Source organism: Vulpes vulpes, chromosome X (genome assembly GCF_048418805.1).
Source record: "Vulpes vulpes isolate BD-2025 chromosome X, VulVul3, whole genome shotgun sequence".
In the NCBI taxonomy this organism is placed as follows: Eukaryota; Metazoa; Chordata; class Mammalia; order Carnivora; family Canidae; genus Vulpes; species Vulpes vulpes.
In genome coordinates, this window is record NC_132796.1 from 17,206,553 (window position 1) to 17,232,341 (window position 25,789).

The 25,789-nt window shown below is 36.0% G+C and overlaps 1 protein-coding gene across 8 annotated transcripts in view; it reads left to right on the plus strand.

The window, feature by feature from the left end:
* The window catches only part of CNKSR2 (connector enhancer of kinase suppressor of Ras 2), a 274,913-nt gene that overhangs the window by 44,803 nt on the left and 204,321 nt on the right, over window positions 1–25,789 (plus strand). For all 8 annotated transcript variants that reach the window (XM_072744442.1, XM_025997461.2, XM_072744443.1 and 5 more), the window contains exons 2-3: window positions 4,941–5,104; window positions 23,295–23,497. In XM_072744442.1, coding sequence (XP_072600543.1) covers window positions 4,941–5,104; window positions 23,295–23,497 — 367 coding nt within the window. The remainder of the gene's footprint in view (window positions 1–4,940; window positions 5,105–23,294; window positions 23,498–25,789) is intronic.

Genomic DNA, 25,789 nt, shown 5'->3' on the forward strand with positions numbered 1-25,789 from the left:
CATTAGTGTACACTGCCCCAAACTTAGTAGGTATTTAATAAATAGTTGCTGAATAGAATGCTGGAAACACTGTTCCCTGGTCTGGATCTTTTATATCAAACACCATGAGAAAACATCAGAAGGAAAATTTTTCAGTGAAATTTGGAGTTTAATAGTATTTTCCAAATGTTTGTAAATACACTGGAGTATTTACAAGAGTAAATACACTTTTACTTAGTAAGAGTGATGGGCAGCTCATCTCTGAATCACAACAAGAATTATAAGGCTAGGGCAGCCTGGGTGGCTCAGTGGTTTAGCACCGCCTTCAGCCCAGGGTGTGATCCTGGAGACCCCGGATCAAGTCCCACGTCGGGCTCCCTGCATGGAAGCCTGCTTCTCCCTCTACCTGTGTCTCTGCCTCTCTGTGTGTGTGTGTGTGTGTCTCTCATGAATAAATAAATAAAATCTTTAAAAAAAAGAATTATAAGGCTATATCATCTGAGAACTATATCGGAATTGTTAAACAAATTTTAACTACATAAGTTCTAGAGCAAAATATCATTTTTCTAGAATAGTTCAGGAATTTGATTTACTAAATATTCTGGGTATCTGTTAAGTAACTTGTATAATGATATAGGTTAGCCAGTTTTCCAATAATTAAAATACAATAAAGTCATTTAGTGCCAAAATGCTATTGAATATAATTTCATCCTTTTCAGATGGTTTAGGAAGTATCATAAGATCTAAAATAGGAATTATCTTTTGCTAGATCATTTATTGTTATATACTATAGAAGTATATAACTTCTATATAGAAGTGCATAGAAGAAGTATATAACTTCTATATAGAAGTGCATAGAAGAAAAGTATGGTTATATGAGCTTTCTGTCTGTTCGTAATGTAGAAAATGCTTTTATTGTCTATAGTAATTGTTGCAGTTGATACACAAATGCTAACTGATCATAACATTCAAGACCCCTTCCCCCAAAAAAAGCCTTAAAAATAATAAAAAAGATTTTTGAATTTAAACCTTTTGGCAGGAAGACTCTTTGACATTTTTGAATTGGGCACTGGCTTGATCAAAGAGTGTTTTGAAAGATCTGACAGTGATAGACTGGACAGACTGCTGCCAGGGGGAGCAGATGGGCTTCGGGGCAGACTTCAGCACGAGGAAGCTGGTGACAATGAGATCAGAAATGAAAGGACAGAGGAAGAGCTATTTTAAATGAAGAAATGATGTTTCTTACTAACTGACAAGATAAGAGATTAAATTGGGGAATCATCTAAGATGATTCTGAGACTAGAAAAATGGTGGTAGAAATAGAGAAATAACTTGCTTAGGAGAATGAGATTGTAAATGAGGCAATTGAGTCTGGTGTGATTTTGGTCTTTGGTGATCTTGTAAAAAAAAGCAGTGTCAGTGAAATAAAAAAAAAGGGACTGAAAACTACATTAAAATTAAGACTTTCTGCCTCAAATTATCATTCATGTATTTGAGTCCAGCAGAAGGATACTGGATTAATATGTGCTTGTTTTAATTTCTTGACCTTATTTTGCAGAAGGGACCAAGGTCCTCACAAATCTTCATTTGTTGATCTTTGTTCTTCACAGTAAATAGTGGCAATTGGAACTCTTAAAAATGAATTTACATTTTTATTTTTTGCTGTAAATATTAGAGTGTTCTGTATATATAAGAGCACGTGTATTATGTATAAAATGGTGTAAAAAGTAAAATTTCCTGGAGCAGGGATAGAGTCATCTTCATAATACCATTTTCTAAGTGGATTTTTAAGATTTTGAACATTAGGGCGCCTAGGCAGCTCAGTCAGTTAAGTGTCCAACTCTTGGTTTCATCTCAGGTCATGCTCTCCTAGTCCTGGGACCCAGCCCTGCCTCAGGTGCCACATTCAGTGCAGAATCTGATTCAGATTCTGTCTCCTTCCTCCTCTGCCCCTCCCCACTCACACATGCTCTCTCTCAAATAAAAAAATTTTTAAAAGATTTTAAACATTAAATATAATAATTTGTACCTTTTGTATCTACGTCCACATATAGTGGATTAATTTATTTACTTCATCTTTTGTAATATTGTTGATTTACTAGAAATTTGTATATCCTTAGGACGTCTTTCAAATGTCATCATTTTGTAAATGATTAATTATTTTTGGAACATCTGTCTAGATCCATGATTATGTTCATTCCTCTTTCCTGCAGATGATGGAAAGCAGTATAATTCGCTGAAAAAATCAGACGCATGTCATAGTAATGATTTCAAACCTTCTTTTTAATTGTTTTAAGGCATGGTTTTAGACAAAATGATGCATATAGTTTGTTTAATATCTCATTTAACAAAAGTGCACAATCTTCTTCATGGTATGCTTGTGTGGTTTAGAGTATTGATCAAAATTTATTTTCTGTATGTTTTCTTAAGAAAAATAGCAATTTGTAAGTGAAAGTTATAAAATTTACTTATAATCATTTAGAACATAGGTCAACAAGAAAGGATACAATTTGGTGGACAGTAAAGAAATAATCCATGTCACATTAGAGCTTAAATAAAAGAGGTAGATAATGACACTTTTAAAATCTGGTATGGGGCAATGGGTGGTTCAGTGGTTAAGCATCTGCCTTTGCTCGGGTTGTGATCCTGGAGTCCTGGGACCAGACCCCCATCGGGCTCCCTGCAGGGAACCTGCTTCTCCCTCTGCCTATATCTCTATGTCCTTCTCTGTGTTTCTCATGAATAAACAAAATCCTTTTAAAAAATAATATAAAATCTGGTATATTATTTGTTCTCATGTATTGAATAAATGTTACAGTTTTGAAGACTAGTCATAATCACTGAAGAACTTCTCATTCTTGAAAATGGGACAGCTCTACTTTAAATAAAATAGTTTGAGTGAGTAAGGCGGTTTTAGCTGTTACATGTATGCTGTGTAGACCTTAGAATGATGAAGTTTGGGCCTTTAGCCCAATATTATAACATATTCATTTTTGTGATTTTTGTAGATGGCTTTTTAGCTTTTTAGACCATATTTTCTCCATACACAGATTTGAGATGTTGATTTTGACCTTTCAGTCAAAACAAAAACTCTAAAATATTATAAGGTCATTTATTATTTATAATTCAGGTAAGAAAACATGTATATAAAAGCACCTTAGAGTTCACAGATATGCATATTAACACAAAGTGATAGTCTTATAATTTTATTATAATATCCTAGCTGTATATTTGCCAAATATTTTACATTTTAAATAATAGGAGCCAAGATACTTCCTATAGTATGGGGTAATATACCTTGATAGTTAAATTAGGCACCAATTAATGAGATCTCTCCCTTATTTCTCCCCTGCCACATATTATGTCACTTGGTCTGTAACCGTAATAAGGATGCTGATGGCATTGGTGCTCTAGGAGATCCCTTATCATTCCTTTACTCGAAATGTTGTCTCCTATTATTCTGCAATGTATTAAGACCTGAGTGTCTCAAAATGCCATGTACCAAATGTTCTTTCTCTCCACTCTCATTTTTAGATTTAGCTCTTACTTAAAACGTTCCTGATTTTCTCTGACCAGGTGATACATAATAAAATTACATGTTGATTTGTTCATTTTACACTTATCAATTCCTACTCTATGTTAGTCACTATGCTAAGCCCTGGATTTTCATTCAGAAGACACAGTTCCTACCTTCACGGAATTTCCAAAGTATTGGGCATATGCAGATGAGAACAAACTATAATACAATGTGGCTATTGTTGTAATGAAGGTCTGTACTGTAGAGTGGGAGATTGGGAAGTGTAGAGTGTGTCTGGAATGGGTCTGTATAGGAAGGCAAAGTCAAGATTGGGAAGGGCCTTGAACACTGTATAAAGGAATTCGGATTTTATTTTGTCATAAATATGAGGAAACTGAAAAGTCTTGAGATAAAGAATGGCATCCGAATTTTTATGTCGGGAGAGATGAATTGAAAGGGATAGTGACTTGCAGCAGGAAACTCATAAAACTGCGTTAGTCTAGATGAGAGATATTTGTGACCTGATTTAAGATTAAGACCTTTTAGTTTTTGGTAATTACCTCATTTTCTTGGTACTCCTTACTTAAAATCTGGAGAGAAGTAATCTTGTTAATCCTGTTCACCATTTGTTCATCTTTTGTATCAGGTTATTTCATAGGCAGTTGAAGCTGACCCAATCTGTAGCCTGTCTTTTCACTTATGAAGTGCCCTGAGTAATCTTGAAAAATGTATATCCAGTCTGGATTTCACATTTGTATTTGAGTGAAATCTAAATGTTAATGGATCAGGGAGTACATTGCAGGTGATGTAAAAAGGTAAGGGGCTTGTGTCTGAAGGGAATAACAAACAAGTGGAGAATACAGGATTAAAGAAATCAAGGAAAGTTTTTTGTTGTGTTTGTTTTTTAAGATGGCAGAGGTTCTAATATAGGAGCTGATGGCTAGGAAATGGCTAAAATAAGAGAGTGTTTAATTTTTTTAATTGTTGAAGTAGTGTTAAGGTGGCAAAAGATGGGGTTCCAGAGAGCACAGGAAGATCAATAAGTCTTGTATAGGAAGGAAAGATAACTCTCCCTCTGCAGTGGAGTTAGAAAAGAAAGGAGGAGTGAGGTATAGGTAAGGTTAGAAGTGGGGAGAACCTGCTTGTTAGCACACTTAATGAAATAGGCAACAAAGAGAACTAATTGAGAAGTGAGGTAAAGATTTCCAATAATTGCTGAGGAAAATTCAAAGAGAACCTGGCAACTAGGAATATCATGGAGTGGGGTTTTTTTCTTCCTGCCATCCATTTGTGGGCTGAAAAAAAGTGGATGATTGAACTAGTCCAGAGTTGGAGTGGACTTAGCTTGTGACTTGATAGGAGTTAAGCTTATTTTGTTTTATTTTTTCTGTGTATTTGGTTCAACTGGTTTTTCATTCTGGTCTTCCATAATTTTCTTCTGCAGGTCTTGACGACTGTCTACAGCAGTACATTAAGAACTTCGAGAGGGAGAAGATCAGTGGGGACCAGCTGCTGCGCATTACACACCAGGAGCTAGAGGATCTGGGGGTCAGCCGCATTGGCCATCAGGAGCTCATCTTGGAAGCAGTCGATCTTCTATGTGCGCTGGTAAGGACATTAATTGGTGCGAAGGGAAACTTGCATTATGTCCTTCTAAAATCTTTTCCTTTTTTAGTTTATTTCCTTCTTTTTTCTTCTCTATTTAAAAATAATTTACATGCAAGTAGGAAAAACTCCCCTAATTCTCAACTGACTGGAAATGGTATTTTCCTCCTTTGTTAAATTTGGTATAAAATACACTGCCAAATTAAAAATTAAGGAGGCTTATAACTCAACCAGTGATATTATATTTAGTTACTTCAGAAACTTTATGTTAGAGCTCACTAAGGGAGGTTTCACAGCATCATTTGGAATATACAATTGTATATAATCAGTTATAAAGTCCATTCCCTTCTAAAAGTTTTGATTTAGTTTCTTAAATATTAAGAAATCCTATTTTAGAAAAATCACCCTTAAAATAATCAAATTATTTGAATGTTCTAAGTGTATACATCCAGTAAAAATTGAGTATTGTACATTATATGGTTACTTTTGTCAACATACAAGATAAATCAAGTGTCAAAATAATCCTACAAGATTCTGATAATAAATTAAATATTCTGAAAGGAACATGGATATTTTTTTCCATGTTAGGTAAGATGACACCTGATTGGTTTTAAATTCTTACAGATATTTGTAAAGGGGCTAGAACTACAACGAGAAAAAAATACATCAGTATAATAATATAATAATCTGTGATTTAAATTTGGCTCAGTCCATTACTGACACTTGTGGGCAAGTAATTTCATCATAATCTTGGTTTGTTTATTTATTTTTGTTTTTTAAATCTTTTATTTGAGAGAGAGAGAGAGAGAGAGAGAGAGAGAGGTGGGAGCGGCAAGGAGCAGAAGGAAAGGGAAAAAAACAAATGCCCCACTGAGCACAGAGCCTGATGCAGGGCTCAATACAACTCAGATCATGACCTGAGCTGTAATCAAGAGATCAAGAGTTGGACACTGAACTGACTGAGCTGCCGAGTAGCCCCACCTTGGTTTTTTATTTTTAAGATTTTATTTATTATTTATGAGAGACACGGAGAGAGAGGCAGAGACATAGGCAAAGGGAGAAGTAGGCTTCCTGTGGGGAGCACAATGTGGGACTCGATCCTAGGACCCTGGGATCATGACCTGAGCCAAAGGCAGATGCTCAACCACTGAGCTACTCAGGCACCCCCCACCTTGGGTTTTTAATATAAAATGGAGATAATAACAATTGCCTCTTGGAGGTGTTGTGAAAAGCAAATGAGATGGTATTTGTGTAGTGCCTGATTCAGTGCCTGGCACACAGTAGGCATTCAATAAGTAGTTAACTATTAAAATGGTGATACGTAATAAGAAATGAGTAGATAATTATACATAATTCAAGAATCAATTAATACACTCAGCACTTGTGTGTCAGATGTAAGATGTAGTTCCTACCCTCTTGAAAAGCCTATGGGGGAGGAGTGACATACAAATAATCACAGTATCGTAGTATAATTAGTAAAATAAAAGTATGAGCTGAGTGTATGGGGGCACAGAAGGGAAAACAACTAGCTTTAACTATGGCAGGTGGGTTCATATTGCAAAAGAGATGATATTTAAGGAGCCTAGAGAAGGATGAGCATGTGTTTGGAAAACAAGAGGGAATTGCACTCCATGTAGATAAAACAACACATGCACAGGCACACAGAATAAAGAGCATGCCTGGTGGGTTTGAACATGGTTATCTATTTGAGATGACAAAAAAAAATGGGAAACAGTGGCAGAAAATTAGCCTTTAAAAGATAGAATTGAGGGATGCCTGGGTGGCTCAGCAGTTTAGAGCCTGCCTTTGGCCCAGGGCATGATCCTGGAGTCCTGGGATTGAGTCTCACATCAGGCTCCCTGCATGGAGCCTGCTTCTCCCTCTGCCTGTGTGTCTGCCTCTGTGTGTGTGTGTGTGTGTGTGTGTGTGTGTGTGTCCCTCTCTCATAAATAAATAAATAAATAAATAAATAAATAAATAAATAAATAATCAATCTTTTTAAAAAATAAAAAATAAAAGATAGAATAGGCCCAGACTATAAAGTACCTAAACATCATGATAAGAGATTTATACTTTCTAGTGTGAATATTGAGAAACCATATAGGAATGATCAAATATTTGTTTAAAAAGGTAGTGAAGAAATGGGTAGGAAATATCAGAAAGGGAGACAGAACATAAAGACTCTTAACTCTGGGAAATGAACTAGGGGTGGTGGAAGGGGAGGAGGGCGGGGGGTGGGGGTGAATGAGTGATGGGCACTGAGGGGGGCACTTGACGGAATGAGCACTGGGTGTTATTCTGTATGTTGGTAAATTGAACACCAATAAAAAATAAATTTATTATAAAAAAATAAAATAAAATAAATATAACTACTACAAAAAAAAGGTAGTGAAAAGGAGGTAATGGAGTGGGCACAATCTGAAGACCAGATGAACAATTCAGAAGTGTTTTAAATAATCAACTTAGGGGGATCCCTGGGTGGCTCAGCGGTTTAGCGTTTGCCTTTGGCCCAGGGCGCGATCCTGGAGTCCCAGGATCGAGTCCCACATCAGGCTCCCAGCATGGGCCTGCTTCTCCCTCCTCCTGTGTCTCTGCCTCTCTCTGTCTCTATGTCTATCATAAATAAATAAATCTTTAAAAAAATAAGCTATTAGTAGGTTTGAACTAAAGATGTGCAACAGGAATAGAGAGGATATGATGAATATGAGGGGTGAGATAAAGGGAGGAGTTGAGAAAGTCCATATTTTCTAGCTGCAGAGATAGAGTAGATAATTTTGCAATAATGAAGATGAGCAATAATAGCAAGAACAGATTTAGGTGGGAATATAAATTGAGTTTTAGATTGGTTGGATTTGAGGCATCTCTGAGTTATCCAGAAAAAGATACTCATCAAAAGTTGAACATATGAATTTGGAGTTTGAGAAGTGGCTGAAGATAGAGATTTGGTAGTCTCCAGGATATAAAGATTGAATCCATAGAGAGAGAGGAGATCACCCAGGGAGGGCCTGTAGAATGTAATAAAAAAAGGACTCAGCTCCACACTGGGGATGGGAAGGAAGAAGAGGAGGCTGCAGAGGAGACTTATGGAGTGATTGGAGAAGTATAAAGACAGCTTCAAAAGAATTGTCACAAAAGCAATGGGGAATGAGTGTTATTTTCATTAAGGAACATCAATAATATCATCACATTTCACTAAAAGCCAATAGGATAGGCAAGGAAAAACAACCTGACTGAGGGGTACCTAGCTGGCTCACTTGAAGAGGATGCTACTCTTGATTCTCAGGGTCATGAGTTCAAGCCCCATGTTGGGTGTGGAGCCTACATTTAAAAAATTGTCCTGACTCTAATCGCTGAGTAGCTGAGTGAAATAAGTCAATCGGAGAAGGACAAGCAGTGTATGTTCTCATTCATTTGGGGAATATAAATAATAGTGAAAGGGAATATAAAGGAAGGGAGAAGAAATGTTGGGAAATATCAGGAAGGGAGACAGAACATAAAGACTCCAAACTCGGGGAAACGAACTAGGGGTGGTGGAAGGGGGGAGGAGGGCGGGTGTTGGAGGGGAATGGGTGACGGGCACTGAGGTGGACACTTGACGGGATGAGCACTGGGTGTTTTTCTGTATGTTGGTAAATTGAACACCAATAAAAATTAATTTAAAAAAAAAATTGTCCTGACTGAAAACAATTTCTAAAGTAGAGTACTATCTGAAACCACACTGATTGAATATTTACCTCCCATTTATACATCTCAGTCTTAACCTTAATTGTCATTTCCTCAAAAATACATTCTCTGATTATTCCCTCACCATTGGTGGAGGTAAGCTACTTACTGTTATTCTCTTAACTCTCGTCTCATTTTGTAATTACATATTTATGTGTGTATTTATCAGTTTAATGTCTGATTCTTCTGCTAGACTGTAAGCTTTGTGGGAAAAGTAATTGTGCTTATTAAATACCTAGTGTGTAGCATAGATACCTGGCAGTAGTGGATGCTGAATAAATATATTTTGCAAGTGGTGTAAGAGGCTTGACATGTTTTTCCTTGATAGTTTGGGGATCTTCTTATTTCCCTATTCCTGAGATCAGAGAAATCAGCTTAGAGTAGAACACACATTTGCACTCTAACTCATATCAGAATCAGATCACAGAAATCATGCTTGATGTAACAGATATTACTCAAGGTAAGGTAGGAGTCCTCACTGTTTTTGCATACTGGTCTCCAGATCTGAGTCAGTGCGGCCATGAAGGTACAACAGAAGTGGCTTGGAGATTGATGCATCATCTAGCAGTTCTCTATTTGCCACATCTTTTTTTGAAGAGAGGGAGAGAATGGGGAGGGGCAGAGGGAGAGAGGGAGAATCTTCAGCAGACTCCATGCCCACCATGGACTCCAGTGTGGGGCTCCATCTCATAACCCTGAGATCATGACCTGGGCTGAAATCAAGAGTCAGATGCTTAACCAACTGAGCCACCCAGGTGCCCTATTTGCCGCCTCTTTTATAACAGTAAATAGTTGGGTATGTCAGAGTTTGAAGTTCAGGATGTTATGTCTCATAAGCAGGACTCCTCGGAGATAAACCACTTGTGTGCTGGGCTTCTGACAAGATTGATGATTACAGCACTACCTACAAGTAGTCTGGACCTCCAGACTTTAGAGTTTGGCCCATGAACGATCTCTGCTGACCTAAACTTACTTAGAAAGATGGCGTGAGAGATACATGTCTAGACCATTTCAGTGTTCTCAGCATAGAGCTGTGGTAAATCTCTTAGATGCTGAGTTTTAATTCTTCCATAGTTCTGCATTTGAACACCACAGTGTTGCATCATTTTCTTGGGAAAAAACACATTAAATTCATTCTTTCTGTGTTTATTCAGCAATAAATTGGTCACATTCCCCAAAGAGGACAAATATTAAACTTCCCTTCTACCACTTCCTAATGACTATACATCAGTAAGTTAGAAGTGCAGATATCGAGGCACCTGGATGGCTCAGTGGTTGAGCATTGACCTTTGGCTCAGGTCATGATCTCGGGGTCCTAGGATCGAGTCCAACATCCAACTCCCTGCAGGGAGCCTGCTTCTTCCTCTCTGCCTCTCTCTGTGTCTCTCATGAATGAATAAACAAAATCTTTTTTTAAGTGCGGATATCTTCCATTTTGTGTAATAAATATTTTCCAGTGAATATAAAGTGAATTTCTGAGCAATGAATTCTGATTTATGTTCACATACCATTATTAAATTAGGAGGTGAGATCCCTCATCAACAATCTGAGTTGACTAGACCAGGAGGTGTGCTATTGGGAATGGGGTATTGTGTCTTTTCTCTTTGAAACTTAACTGTCTCTATTGGCTTTCTACTTTACTTTTTTCCTTACATCTACTGTTTTTATTTCTTCTTTTAACAATTATATATATTTATGCTCAGACAGTGATGCTACAAGAATTGCAAAGGTGTAAAAAGCATACTTGGTGTTAAGATGTATACAATCTAGTAAAGAAGACAATAGTCAGAATATAGATTTAAAGAAAATCTCAGGGGAGTGCAGAAGGAAATGATGAAAACTACTGTGGGATCCAGGAAGTGTAGGTGGGATTTGCATTGGGACTTGCAGGATGAGTAGAATGTTTGCCAGACAAAAAGTTGGGGAAAAGTTTTCTAGGCAGAAGAAATATTATGTGTAAAGACAGAATTGTGAGAGAGTATGAAATATTCAGAGAAAAATGACAGTTTTGATTTGGCTGGTGCAGAGTGGGAAGTGATAGGAAGAAAGGCAACTTACATTTTGTATCACATTAGAATTTTTTGCTTAGGTTTTTTATGCTCTCTGCCCAGTACTTAGCACATAGAGGATATTAAATTAATGTTATCTTACTGAATGAAGTTTTCTTCTGCCTTTTCCCAGAGAACTGTAACTTTTTTCTCTTGCCTCTGACTGAAGTTTCTGTTCCTTGTAAAAGGGAGACACAGAAAAATTACCAAATTCCTCTGCTTCTTTCAAGCTATGGAATATTTTCATCTGCCTTATTTTAAAGTTAGTGGGGAAGAAATGTTATGGCATTTCATGAAAATCAAAGGTTTATTTAGTAACTTGTTCATTCATGCAACATATATTTATTTAAGCACCAGCTATATTATTGTACCATGTTATTCTAGAAAGAAGCTGTTCATGATTTGGAGGTGTGTTAACTCTTTCCTGCTGTTATGCTATCATTTAGTGTGCTTCAATAGAGAGCACAGTATATTAACTGAAATAGTAAAGCATAAATAAAATATATAGTTCAATGTATAGCCCTTAATTTATGCTCTGACAATAAACCTTGTTATTGGGAAGTATAAGTGAATCATTTATGACAGGATAAGAACAGTTTTCATTTCATTCTTCATGTACTTTTCATATAATAGGTATTTTGCATGAAAATTTGGATGTCTGCAATTGCTAGGATTTGTTTCTTTGCAACATAATTGCTTGGTTCATTCATCTCAAAATAATTCATTTCTAAAAAATATTCATTAAAGCAATCCTTTTACGACTCACTCATATTTATAAAGCAAAGTATTATAAAACCTAAACACCTGCTACATGATGCAATCAAATTAAGGGCTCTGAATAAAATAACATTGACATTGTAAAATACGTGGTGCCAATATTGAATATTTTTTTGTTAAGTGCTTAGGGAATTTGCCACTAGTGAGGATACAGCCAGCTTGATCTTTTAAAATGTTAAGTGTATCCTTCATTTCTTTCCTGTGCTTTTGCACATGTCTAATTAATACAGAAGAACAGTATGAACTTAGCACCAATTATTTAAGAATAGACTGGCTATGTTGAATGAGTGTAGCCACAACTGGTTCTTGACAGACAGTATATAAACAAATATGTAACATATAGGACAAAGAAAATAACTAACTACATTTCATGTCCTAGCTTTTGTTTTCGTGGTATAGTCCTTTCTATAGTAGTCATGCATATTTGTCCCAATGCATATCCAGTACAAAACAAGTCTGTATTACATAAATCTGCACTTTTTAAAAGTTGAGGGAATAGGTAGGAGAGGAAGATAGCGGCAGAGTAGGAGGACCCTAAATTTGTCTCATCCCAGGAACACAACTAGATAACTATTCAATCATCCTAAATACTCCAGAAATTGACCTGAAGGGGTACAGAACAAGCTCCACAAATAAAAGGGAGAGAAGAGGCCACATCAAGATGGTAAGAAATGTGGAAACATGGTTTAGGGGAGAAACAGCTCACAGTGCTGCAGAGGGGAGGGAGCCATGGGCCCAGAGAAGGGCTACAGAGAAAGGAGCACATAGGGGAACTGTACACAAGGAAATAATTTCCCCAAAGCCATTGGCTTAGAAAACGAGAGGGGCTGAATTTTGTGAGTTCTTGGCAACCAGCAGGGCTTAAAGCCTAGAGTTTTAAAGGTCAGTAGGCTTTGCTGGGATAGAGCCCTGCGGACACTGCCCTGCTCCTGAAGAGAAGGCAGACAAACAACCTGGGGCGGGGGGAGACAGCCTGGAATTAGCAATATGAGGAATGCCTGGGGCTGACAGGGGAGAAATTATCCACTTGGTGTAGCACAGAGAGGCAGCTCTCACAGAGACATCTCTCTCTCCCAGAACAAAGGAGCTGGCTGGTGCCATTTCCCTCCTCCACCTCTCAGCAGGGACACTGGCTGCCTAACTGGCTTACACCAGGCCCCACCTCCCTGCACTCTTGACTTTTCAGTCAAGTTCACCTCAGTTCTAGTGCAGTAGGACCCTCGCACAGAAGACTAGGACAAACCCCTGCCCACACTACATCTTTCAGCCAGAGAGTCCCACAGGGTCTCAGTTCTGGTGGAGCTGGTATCAGATCTCATTTGACAAGCAGATCAGGGCACACCTAATTAAAACTCTCCATATTCAGGCCAGGGACCAAACACTGCCCACAGTAGGCTAGGAGAGCCTGTGAAGACAACTGACCTGAAGGATAGAACAGCCAAAACACAACTCAGTGAATTCAGCACACACCAGAGACACTCCCTGAAGTGCCAGGCCCTGGGCATTACATGACCTCTTCTTTATAACTCCATTACTTTCAGGGGCAGGAGACACAACTGACTTTTCTAACACAGAGAAGAAGGCAGAGACTTAGACAAAATGCCAAGATCTCAGAGAGACTTAACCCAAATGAAAGAAGAAGGTACAGCCATGACCAGAGATCAAAGCAAAACTGATAAAAGTAACATGCCTGATGGAGAATGAAAAGTGACAATCATAAGGATACTCATTGGCCTTGAAAAAAGAATGGAAAACATCAGTGAGACCATTACCACAGAGATAAAAGTGTTACAAAAGAATCTGAAATAAAGAATGCAATAAACAAAATCAGAAACAGGCTTGGTGCAATGAACAGCAGGCTAGAAAAGCAGAGGAATGAATTAGTGACCTAGAAGACAAAATAATAGGAGGTAATGAAGCTGAACAAAGAAGAGAAGGATTATGCAACACAAGAAAAGACTTCGAGAATCAATGTCTCCATCAAGCATAATAACATTCATATTATGGGAATCCCAGAAAAAGAAAACAGAAAAGGAGGCAGAAAACTTATTTGAGAAGTAATAGCTGAAGTTTTCAGCTGGGTAAAGAAAATGAACATCTAGATCCAGGAGGCACAGAAAACTCTGATCAAAATGAACAAAAGCAAGCCAACACCAAAACATATTATAGTTAAATTTGTAGAATACAGTGATAAAGAAAAAGTCTTAAAAGCAGCAAGACAAAAGAAGTCCCTAATTTACAGAGGACCCATATGGCTAGGTAGAGATTTCTCAACAGAAACATGGGATGCCAGAAGACAATGGCAGGATATATTCAAAGTGCTGAATGGGAAAAATCTGCAGCCAAGAATACTCTATCCAGCAAAGCTATCATTCAGAGTTGAAGAAGAGATAAAGAGTTTCCCAGACAAACAAAAACTAAAGGAGTTCATGACCACTAAACCAGCTCTACAAGAAATATTGAGGGGATTCTGAGTGGAAAAGAGAGACCAAAAATACAAAGACAAGAAAGGATAAGGAAACCTCCAGACACAACAGCAAAACAAGTAATAATATGGCACTAAATAGGTATCTATCAATAGTTACTTTGAATGTAAATGGACTAAATGCTCCAATCAAAAGACATGGGGTGTCAGAATGAATAAAAAAACAAGACCTATCTATATACTGCCTACAAGAGACTCATTTTATTTTATTTTTTTTTAATTTTTTATTTATTTATGATAGTCACAGAGAGAGAGAGAGAGAGGCAGAGACACAGGCAGAGGGAGAAGCAGGCCCCATGCACCGGGAGCCTGACGTGGGATTCGATCCCGGGTCTCCAGGATCGCGCCCTGGGCCAAAGGCAGGCGCCAAACCGCTGCGCCACCCAGGGATCCCAAGAGACTCATTTTAGACCTAAACACATCTACAGATTGAAATTGAGGGGATGAAGAAAAAAATATCATGCAAATGGATATCAAAAGAAAGCTAGAGTAGCAATACTTATATCAGAAAAATTAGACTTTAAAACAAAGACTGTAAAAAGAGACCATGAAGGGCACTATATTATCATAAAGAGGACAATCCAACAAAAAGATATGTAAAATTGTTAAGTACTTATGCACCCGAATGGGAGCACCCACATATGTAAAACAATTAGTTACAAATATAAACAAACCAGTTGATAATAACACAATAATAGTAGGGGATGTTAGCACTTCACTTACATCAATGGACAGATCATTGAAACAGAAAACAAACAAGGAAACAATGAATTTGAATGACACACTAGACCAGATGGACTTAACAGATATATTCAGAACATTTCATCTGAAAAAAAAGCAGAATACACATTCTTTTCAAGTGGACATGGAATATTCTTTGGAATAGATCACATATTAGATCACAAAACAGGCCTTAATAAGCACAAAGAGATTGAAATCATACTATGCACCTTTTTTTGATCACAACACTGTGAAGCTAGAAGTCAACCAGAAGAAAACACTTGGAAATACAAATACATGGAGGTTTAAGCTGTGTGCTACTAAACAATGAATAAGTCAGCCAGGAAATCAAAGAAGAAATTAAAAAATACATGGAAACAAATGAAAATGAAAACACAATGGTCCAAAACCTTTGGAATGCAGCAAAAGTGGTCCTAAAAGGGATGTATATAGCAATACAGACTTACCTCAAGGCAGGGAAAACCTCAAATAAACAACCTAACCTTACACATAAGGATATAGAAAAAGAACCAAAAAAATGAAGGCAAAAGCCAGCAGAAGAAGGAAAATAATAAAAATTAGAGCAGAAATAAATAATATAGAAACTAAGAAAACAGAACAGATCATTGAACCTGGAGCTGGTTCTTTGAAAAAACTAATAAAATTGAGAAGCCTCTAGACCAACTTATTGAAGAAGAAAAGAGAAAGCACCTTAATAAATAAAATCACAAATGAAAGGGGAGAAATAACCACCACAGAAATACAGTTATTGGGAGAATATTATGAAAAATTGTATGCCAATACATTGGACAACCTGGAAGAAATGGATAAATTTTTGGAAATATATAAATTTACAAAACTGAAACAGGAAGAAATAAAAACCTTGAACAGAACAATGATCAACAAAGAAATTGAATCGGTAATCAAAAATCTCCCAACACAAAAGTCCAGGGCCAGATGGCTTCAAAGGGAATTCTACCGAACATTTAAAGAAGAGTTTATACCTATTCTTCTGAAACTCTTCCCAAAAAAGAAAAGGAAGGAAAACCAAATTCATTCTATGAGGCCAGCATTACCTGATACCAAAACCAGATAAAGACTATCTACTACAGGCCAATATCTCTGACGAACATGGATGCAAAAATCGTCAACAGAATACTAGCAAACTGAATCAAACAATACATTTAAAAAATCATTCACCATGGTCAAGTGGGAGTTATTCCTGGGTTGCAAGGGTGGTTCAATATTTGCAAATCAATCAACGTGATAACATCACATTATTAGAAAAAAGGGATAAGAAACAAATGACCATTTCAATAGATGCAGAAAAAGGATTTGACAAAGTACAATATCCATTTGTTTTTTTTTTATTTTTTTTAATTTTTATTTATTTATTTATGATAGTCACACACAGAGAGAGAGAGAGAAGCAGAGACACAGGCAGAGGGAGAAGCAGGCTCCATGCACCGGGAGCCCGACGTGGGATTCGATCCCGGGTCTCCAGGACCGCGCCCTGGGCCAAAGGCAGGCGCCAAACCGCTGCACCACCCAGGGATCCCTACAATATCCATTCGTAATAAAAACAAAGTAGTAAGTTTAGAGAGAACATACCTCAACATATTGAGGCCATCTATGAAAAATCCACAACTAACCTCATCCTCGATAGGGAAAAACTGAGAGCTTTTCCTATTCAGTCAGAAACAAGACAGGGATGTCCACTCTCATCACTGTCATTTATTTTTATTTAAGGTTTTATTTATTCATGAGAGACACAGAGAGAGAGGCAGAGACACAGGTAGAGGGAGAAGCAGGATCCCTGGAGGGAGCCTGTTGCGGAACTTGATCCCAGGACTCTGAGATCATGACCCGAGCAAAAGGCAGACACTCAACCACTGCCACCCAGGGGCCCCTCATCACTGTTATTTAACATAGTACTAGAATACCTAGCCACAGCAGTCAGGTAACATTAAGAAATAAAAGGTATCCCGAGACGCCGGGATCAAATCCCACATCAGGCTCCCTGCATGGAGCCTGTTTCTCCGCCTCTCTCTCTCTCTCTCTCTCTCTCTGTGTCTCTCATGAATAAATAAATAAAATCTTCCCCAAAAAAGGCATCCAAATTGGCAAGGAAGAAGTCAAAATTTCGTTTATTTGCAGATGACATGATACTCTATGTAGAAAACCCAAAAGACTCCATCAAAAACCTGCTAGAACTGATACAGGAATTCAGTAAAGTCACAGGATACAAATCAACATATAGAAATGTGTTGCATTTCTATACACCAACAAGGAAGCAGCAGAAAGAGAAATTAAAGAATCCATCTCATTTACAGTTGCAGAAAAAACAATAAGATACTAGGAATAAACCTAACCGAAGAGGTACAAGATCCGTACTCTGAAAACTATAAAACACTCATGAAAGAAATTGAAGATGACACAAAGAAATGGAAAGACATTCCATGGTCATAGATCAAAAGAACAAGTATTGTTAAAATGTCTGTACTGCTCAAAGCAATCCACACATTTAATGCAGTCTATCAAAATATCACAAACATTTTTCACAGAACTGGAACATACAATCCTAAAATATATGGAACCACAAAAGACTCCTAATAGCCACAGAAGTCCTGAAAAAGAAGAGCAAAGCTGGAAGCATCACAATTCCAGACTTCCAGTTATATTACACAGCTGTATTAATCAAAACAGTATGATATTAGCACAAAAATAGACACAGAAATCAATGGAACAGAATAGAAAACCCAAAAATGAACCCACAACTATATGGTCAATTAATCTTTGACAAAGCAGGAAAGGAATATCAAGTGGAAAAAGTCTCTTCAACAAATAGTTTTGGAAAAACTGAACAGCAACATGCAAAAACATGTAAGAAACTGGACCAATTTCTTACACCATACACAAATAAATTCAAAATGGATTAAACACCTAAATGTGAAACCTGAAACCATAAAAAACATAGAGGAGAACATAGGTAGTAACATCGGCCATAGCAGCTTCTTTATAGGTATGTCTCCTGAAGCAAGAGAAAAAAGGCGAAAGTAAACTATTGGGACTTTATCAAGTTAAAAAAAGCTTCTGCACAACAAAGGATGCAATAAACAAAACTAAAAGGCAACCTACAGAATGTGAGGAAACAATTGCAAATGACATATCCGACAAAGGGTTAGTATCCAAAATATATAAAGAACTTAGAAAATTCAACACTCAAAAAACAAATAATCCTAACTCTGGGAAACGAACTAGGGGTGGTGGAAGGGGAGAAGGGCGGGGGGTGGGGGTGACTGGGTGGCAGGCACTGAGGTGGGCACTTGACGGGATGAGCACTGGGTGTTATTCTGTATGTTGGCAAATTGAACACCAATAAAAAATAAATTTATTATTAAAAATAAATAAATAAAAAACAAATAATCCAATTAAAAAATGGGTAGAAGACATGAACAGACATTTTTCCAAAGAAAATATCCAGATGGCCAACAGACATATGAAAAGTTATCACCATCACTTACCATCAGGGGAAAGCAAATCAAAACCACAATGAGCTATCAGCTTACACCTATACACCTGTCAGAATAGCTAAAATCAACAACCCAGGAAACAACAGGTATTGGTGAGGATGTAAAGAAAAGAGAAACCTCCTGCACTGTTGGTGGGGATGCAAACAGGTGCAGCCACTCCGGAAAACAGTGTAGAGGTTCCTCAATATAAGTTAAAAATAGAACAACCCTATGATCCAGCAATCACATTACTAGGTATTTACCCAAAAAATATAAAAATACTAATTCAGAGGGATTCGTGCACCCTGATGTTTATATCAGCATTATCTAAATAACCAAATTATGGAAAGAGCTCAATTTTCCATTGACTGACAAATGGATATAGAAGTGCTATATAATACAATGGGTTATTAACTCAGACATTAAAAGGAATGAAATCTGGGTGGCTCAGTGGTTGAGCGTCTGCCTTTGGCTTAGGTCATGATCCCCAGGTCCTAGGATCAAGTCCCACCTCCGGCTTCTCGCAGAGAGCCTTCTTCTCCCTCTGCCTATGTCTCTGCCTCTCTGTCTGTGTCTCTCATGAATAAATAAAGTCTTTTTTTAAAAATTAAAATAAATAAATAAATAAATAAATAAATAAATAAATAAATAAATAAATAAATAAAAGGAAGAGAGTCTTACCTCTAGGAAACAAACTGAGGGTTGCTGCAGGGAAGGTGGAGGGGGATGTGGTAACTGAGTGATAGGCATTAAGGAGGGCACATGATGTGATGAGCACTGGGTGTGATATGCAACTGATGAATTATTACAGTCTACAGCTAATAAAATTTAAATTTAAAAAAATAATATTTTTAAAAAGAATGAAATCTTGTCATTCTCAACGACATGGATGGACCTAGAGTGTATTATGCTAAGTGAAATAGAGAAAGACAAATACCATATGATTTCAATCATATCATATGTGGAATTTAAGAAACAAAACAAGCAAAGGGGAAAAAATAAGAGAGAGAGAGAAACCAAGAAAAAGACTCTTAACTGTAGAGAATGAACTAAAGGTTACCAGAGGGGAGGTGGGTGAGAGGATAGGTGAAATAGGTGATGGGGATTAAGGAAGGCACTTGTCGTTATGAGCTTACCAGGTGATGTATGGAATTGTTGAATCACTATATTGTACACCTGAAATTAATATAACACTATGTTAACTAACTGGAATTTAAATTAAAAACAACAAACAAACAAATAAATAAATATCTCTTAAAAAATAAAATTTGAGTCAGTACTTACTGTCTGTATATTTCTGGACCAAAGCAAAGGGGTGCTTGATTCACTTGTCACTTCTTGGTATAGGAGGCAAGGGAGCATGATTTACTGGTGACTTAGTAAGACAGCACACCATCTGCTTTCATGAAGGAAATAGGAAGAAGATCTGTGTGTTGTCAGTAATTGATTTTGAACTATTTAGAATTGAGAGCTGTGATGATAAAAATTAACTTGAGATCAACTAATCTATCCCTTGTGTTAAAATAGTACGACACAGATACAGTTGTATACAGACAAGCTTCTAACCTATTTTTATAGTCTTACAGAATTTTCTTTTTTTTTTTTTTTTTTAAGTAGGCTCCATGCCCAGCACGGAGCCCAACGTGGGGCTTGAACTCACAATCCTGAGATCAAGACCTGACCTGAGATTGAAACTCAGATGCTTAATTGACTGAGCCACCCAGGCGCCCTATGGTCTTAAAGAACTTTCTTTAAAATGCTTTTGAGTTATTGGTTTAACTAGTTTTATTTCATTTTATTTCTTTTTATTGACTTAACTAGAATTAGTTTTAAGAATATCCCTCTCTATCATCCACTACATATCTTTTGTCTCTTCTTGCCCACTGCATTCCTCAGTCCTCCTCATTTTTCACCTCCAGTCCATGTAGGATATTTCTTTAGTAGGTTTCCAGGTTAGAAGTTCTCTCAGGGTATCCTTCCAGGTTTTATCTACAAGCTTTTTTTTATTTCCTAATTCTTGAGTTGTATTTTAAAAAATAATTTTAGCATTATCTTAAATTTTGAAGGTTTCAATGTATTTTTACTTTGCTTTCACATTTTTATTTGCAAGATCTGTATTCATTTTAAATTATTCTGACCTTTTCTCAGAAAATATCTGAGATGCTAGTATTGTATATAAAGATAAATTAACTTCTATGGTGGCTAATAGCTATAGAGTGAAAGTTACATTACAGGTTGATTGATTAGTTTCCTCTCTAATGAACTAACCACTTGATCATCTCTAAGAAATTATTATGTTTATAAACAAATGTTTCCTCATGAAAATCATTAATATACAAAAATGAAAATACTTTTATACTTCAGGGAAAATGCCTTAACACGGGGGAAAACTTCTGAAAATACTTTCAGGAAAGCAATTTAGAAGTGTCTTTGAAATTTAGTTCATAGAGTCTCCAAAGGGCAGCTGAGAATGAGCTTTGGAAGGGACCAGCAGGTGTTCCTGACTTTGGAGGAGGCCTTTAGCTTCCTCCAGCAAGTGAGTAATGTACATATTCAGATGTGATTAAAGATCTTTGCAGGGGGAGATTAGTTTTGATTATCCAGGTGGACCACAAATCCAATCACAAGTGTCCTCATGAGGGAGAGGCAAAAGGGGATTTGGTACACACAGAAGATGTGGCCATGTGACCTCAGAGACAGAGACAGGAGTTAACAGTGGCCACAAACCAAGGAATGTCAAGAGCTACCAGAGGCAGGAATTCAAGCCTCCGAAAGAAACGTGGACCTGCCAACATTATGATTTTTATCCCACTGGTAGTGATTTTTGGATTTCTGATCTCCAAAGTAAATTTCTGTTGTTTTAAGCCAAATAAATGAATAAATAAGTTGATATGATTATAAATTGTTCTTACCTAGTCATTAAAGAGTATCTTTAATAAACTTGTAAAAGGATTTCCTTCTTAACATACTGATAAGCTGGGTAAAATCTCCCAAATGTTTCGCAGATAATCCACCCTCAGATGCAAGAGAATCTGAATAGAATGTTGTTTTATTTGCACAAACAAAACCTTTTGACTTGAGAGAATACTACAATTCAAATTTAGTAGTGAATGTTTAATATACTGAATTAAAAAAAAACAGACCCATGGCTCCAAAAGGAAATGTTCTTTTAATAAAAAATGTAAATTTTTAGCAAAGAACATTCAGATTTTTATCACTATGAAACCTTCAATGATAACATACATAACTTGGTATTTATTTATTTATATTTTTAATTTCTTTTTACATAACTTGGCATTTGATGTTTATGTGTCCAAACCCTCCACTAGTCCCTCCTTTGTTTTCTCTTCCAAGTTTCTTAAATTATCATAGAAGAAATAACGTCAAATTTCATATAAAGTAATTACTCAGTTATTGTTGACTTAATACAGCTAAATTTATTGTGCGATTTGCTTCTCTTTTTCATATCCCTAGTATTTTATCTACCATTTTGCTTAGGCATCCCCTCACATATGGCCTTGTGACATAGTCCCATTCAGAATTCTGTCTAAGCTCTGTTAAGCACACGAGAAAAATCTCTCTGTGCCTCGTTGTCATCAACTATGAAAGGAGAATAAATCAAACTTAGAATTCATTTGGGCCTCAGAGGCTATCTAAACTTGTTTGGGTTTTATGGTTTTCTATAAGGTAATAATACTTTTAATTTTACACATGACAATAATGTACATGCTAAGTAGTTTGATGAAGGTCATCCTTTGAGCAGGTTGACCAGCCTTTCTTGGAGGTGTTCTACAGTGCACAATTAACTCTTTTAAAATTTTAGTATAACTTAGGAAGTCTTTCCTTAAAGTTTATTTATGGAGATCCTACAGTGTTTTGCATTGAATGTGTTTTTTTAAAAAAGCTTAGATATATTTATTCATATAACTTCTTCCTGCATTAATTTATAGACACAATATTTAAGGTGAAATAGTAAATACCACTGCAAATTCAAAAGTGAGACCAAGGAACTATAAGAAAACAAACATCAAAAAGTCAGTATGATTGTTTTTGATGTGCTTCATATTTGACTGTGAGCTAGTGCAACCATGGCAAAAATAGAAATAAGTTCAGTGTCATAATTTGTATTATAAAAAGGAGAAAGTATATTGGTTCCAATGAGGAATCAGAGGTTTTTTTGGTACCATATTATAGAAGAAATTTCTTATATAAGTCATTATGGAGAAGACACAGAATAAAGCTGTATTGCATATGATTTATTTCTTTTTCATTTTATCATTGGGTTGTGCTTTTTTTCCTCACTTTGGCAAAGCAGAATTTTTCGTAGCATCTACATTCATGACTACACATATGCAAATAGAATAGATACTAAACAGTAATTACTGGGGCAACTGGGTGGCTCAGTAGGTTAAGTGTCTGCCTTCAGGGTCTGCTGGGGTACTGGGATCAAGCCCTGTGTTAGGCTCCCTGCTGAGCCAGAAGCCTGCTTCTCTCTCTTCCCCTGTGCCACTCCCCAACTCGTGCTCGCTCTCTCTCCCACCCCCCTCTCCCTCTCTCTCAAATAAATAATATCTCTTAATAAAAAAAATAAGGATAAAAATGAATTTCACAAGTAAATGAATTTAAGTTTGGGTTAAAAAAACACTTATGAGTCCCGGTAATCTTTCTTTCCTGCATGGCATAGTTCCAAGATATAATACTCTGATCTTTTCACGTTTATACTAGCTCTTAACACATTTTATTGTAATTTCTTTATCTGACATTTGCCCAGATCCTCACTTGACTGTGGGTTCTGCTAGGCCAGGAATCCTATCTTAGTCAATACAAATTTTGTTGCTTGTACGTAGTAACTTACTCAGTAAATATTTTAGTGAATGAATATAATACTGACTTTAAGCATATTTGTTTTCTCTCTTTTTATAATTCAGAATTATGGCTTGGAAACAGAAAATCTAAAAACCCTTTCTCACAAGCTGAATGCATCTGCCAAAAATCTACAGAATTTTATAACAGGGAGGAGAAGGAGTGGCCATTATGATGGGAGAACCAGCCGAAAATTGCCAAATGACTTTCTGACTTCGGTTGTGGATCTCATAGGAGCAGCCAAGAGTCTGCTTGCCTGGTTGGACAGGTAAGATCTTCCACATGTTTCATAAGTAATCCTCCTCAGACACTATCTTGAATGTAACATCATTTCATATGTTCTTGTAAAAGAATTGGACAGAGGAATATCAAGTTGCAAATGTCTAATTATCATTCACCACAGTGTAAGTAGGGTTATCATCAAATAGACATTAATCATTTGTGAATTTTTATATCTAACTAAGTAGCCAATTAATAATTAGTGCCTGACAATTTCAGAATACATTAATTGCTTTACAAGCAAAGTCATTTTTAGCTGTCATAACAAGATTGATAGTACTATTTTATCTCCTAATTTTCTTTATTTTTTGTATTAATTGGTCATATTTAAGGGAGTTACCATTAGGATTCTATTTACTGTTTTAAATGAGTAATTAGACACTGACACTTTAATAGCATGCATTGCATGTCTCCTTACCTTGCTTTATTCATTCTTTATTATTACACTGCACAGTCTTGGATATCACAAACATAGTTTTAGATTTTTTTCCTAGTTAATTTTTATTTGTCTTGGAACACATAAAATAACAAAAGTTTTCATGATATAAAATGAAAAAAGATTAAAATCGAATATGTGGTTAAACATTGTAATGGTGAATCACAGTTGTTTTTTAAAAAAATTAAGCTCTTTCATTTTTGGAATTTTTTTGTAAGGGATATGTACTATGGTGATTAAATAACCAAATTTTATTTTTTTATTTTTTTTTAAAGATTTTATTTATTCATTCATGAGAGACACACACAGAGAGAAGCAGAGACATAGGCAGAGGGAGAAGCAGGCTCCATGCAGGGAGCCCAATGTGGGACTCGATCCCGAGACCCCAGGATCACACCTGGCTGAAGGCAGGCGTTCAACCGCTGAGCCACCCAGGCATCCCAAATAACCAAATTTTAAAATACATTTTATCTCTCATAAGAAACTCCAGTAATAAACAATTTTACCAGAATTCTTTCTTGAGTGAATGTCAGTGAGATATATATTATATATAATATTTTGGCTTTTTAAAAATATGAGGCCTTTTTTTATGATCCAGTCTTACTTATGACCATGGGTGCCAATCCTAAAAATGTATGTTAGCAAGCGAGGCAGAGAATGATACAAAAATCATGACTGAATGCAGTTATAATTTAACATTAGAAAAACCTATTAATGTATTTCATAAAATATGAGGCCTTATGTAAAACTAAAATACTTATATTTTTAAGGTAAAAGTTAAGGTAACTTAACTTTATATTATCTGAATTTATATATATTAATAATAACATAATTGATACTAAATCCAAATCTTAATATTAAGTTCTGGGTTATTAGTTTTTTGGTAATTAATTGGTGGACATAGCATATTTCTCTTGCATTTATGACATCATTAAAATTTAATTCTCATAATTATCTAAACTACATTTATCAATCATTTAAAGTAGTTACACTTTAAGTAACTTTAAGTATTAATTCTACAAATTTCATAATGGTCAATAAGTAAAATATATTTAAAATATGGCTTAATCCTTAAGTAATATACTTGTTTCAGAAGGCTTCTCAGTAATTAGAACACATACTCGATTATAGTTTATATGCTCTTATACTATGACCTGCTCTATAATTGTGAATTTGCTCAGCCTTAATATTTGTATATAGTAAATTTCATTTTATGTTCTTTTTACACTAGTACTTGTCAAATAAATGAATACGTAGAATGTTTTTACTTTTTAGTGGCAGATAAGACTATAATATAAAATCATATAAATAGCTTCTAGAACACTATGGTAGTTTCTGATATTTTATTGTTTTATATAATTTTTTATGGTGACTTTTTTATCATCTAAAAAGATTCTTTTAGTAAATGACAATTCACCTACAAACACGAGTATGCATACACATACAAAAACATATACAAACACATGCATAACAATCCCTGAAGTCAATCAATGATGTTTTGTTTATTTCATAGGAAGAAAAAACGTGATAAAAAGCCTGAGGGAAATAATTTAAGTCATCTGTTTGGCTTCCATTGCTGCAAAAGTTTTCACAATGCTTATTTTGTATTCCGTCATACCATGGTGATCGAAATCAAAAACCATTTAATATTTTGACCATACAAATGAAATATGTACTTGGAAGGAAAAAAAAGACAACTTTGTGATAACTTTAAAATCACCTGCTGAGACTGTAAATTGAACAAAGAAACTGAAATTTATATTTTGAAGATCTTTCACAGAAAAGTTCAGCTCTAGGCTGGCTTGCCTATAATGATGATGCTTTATTTATTAACAAGCTTAAGTT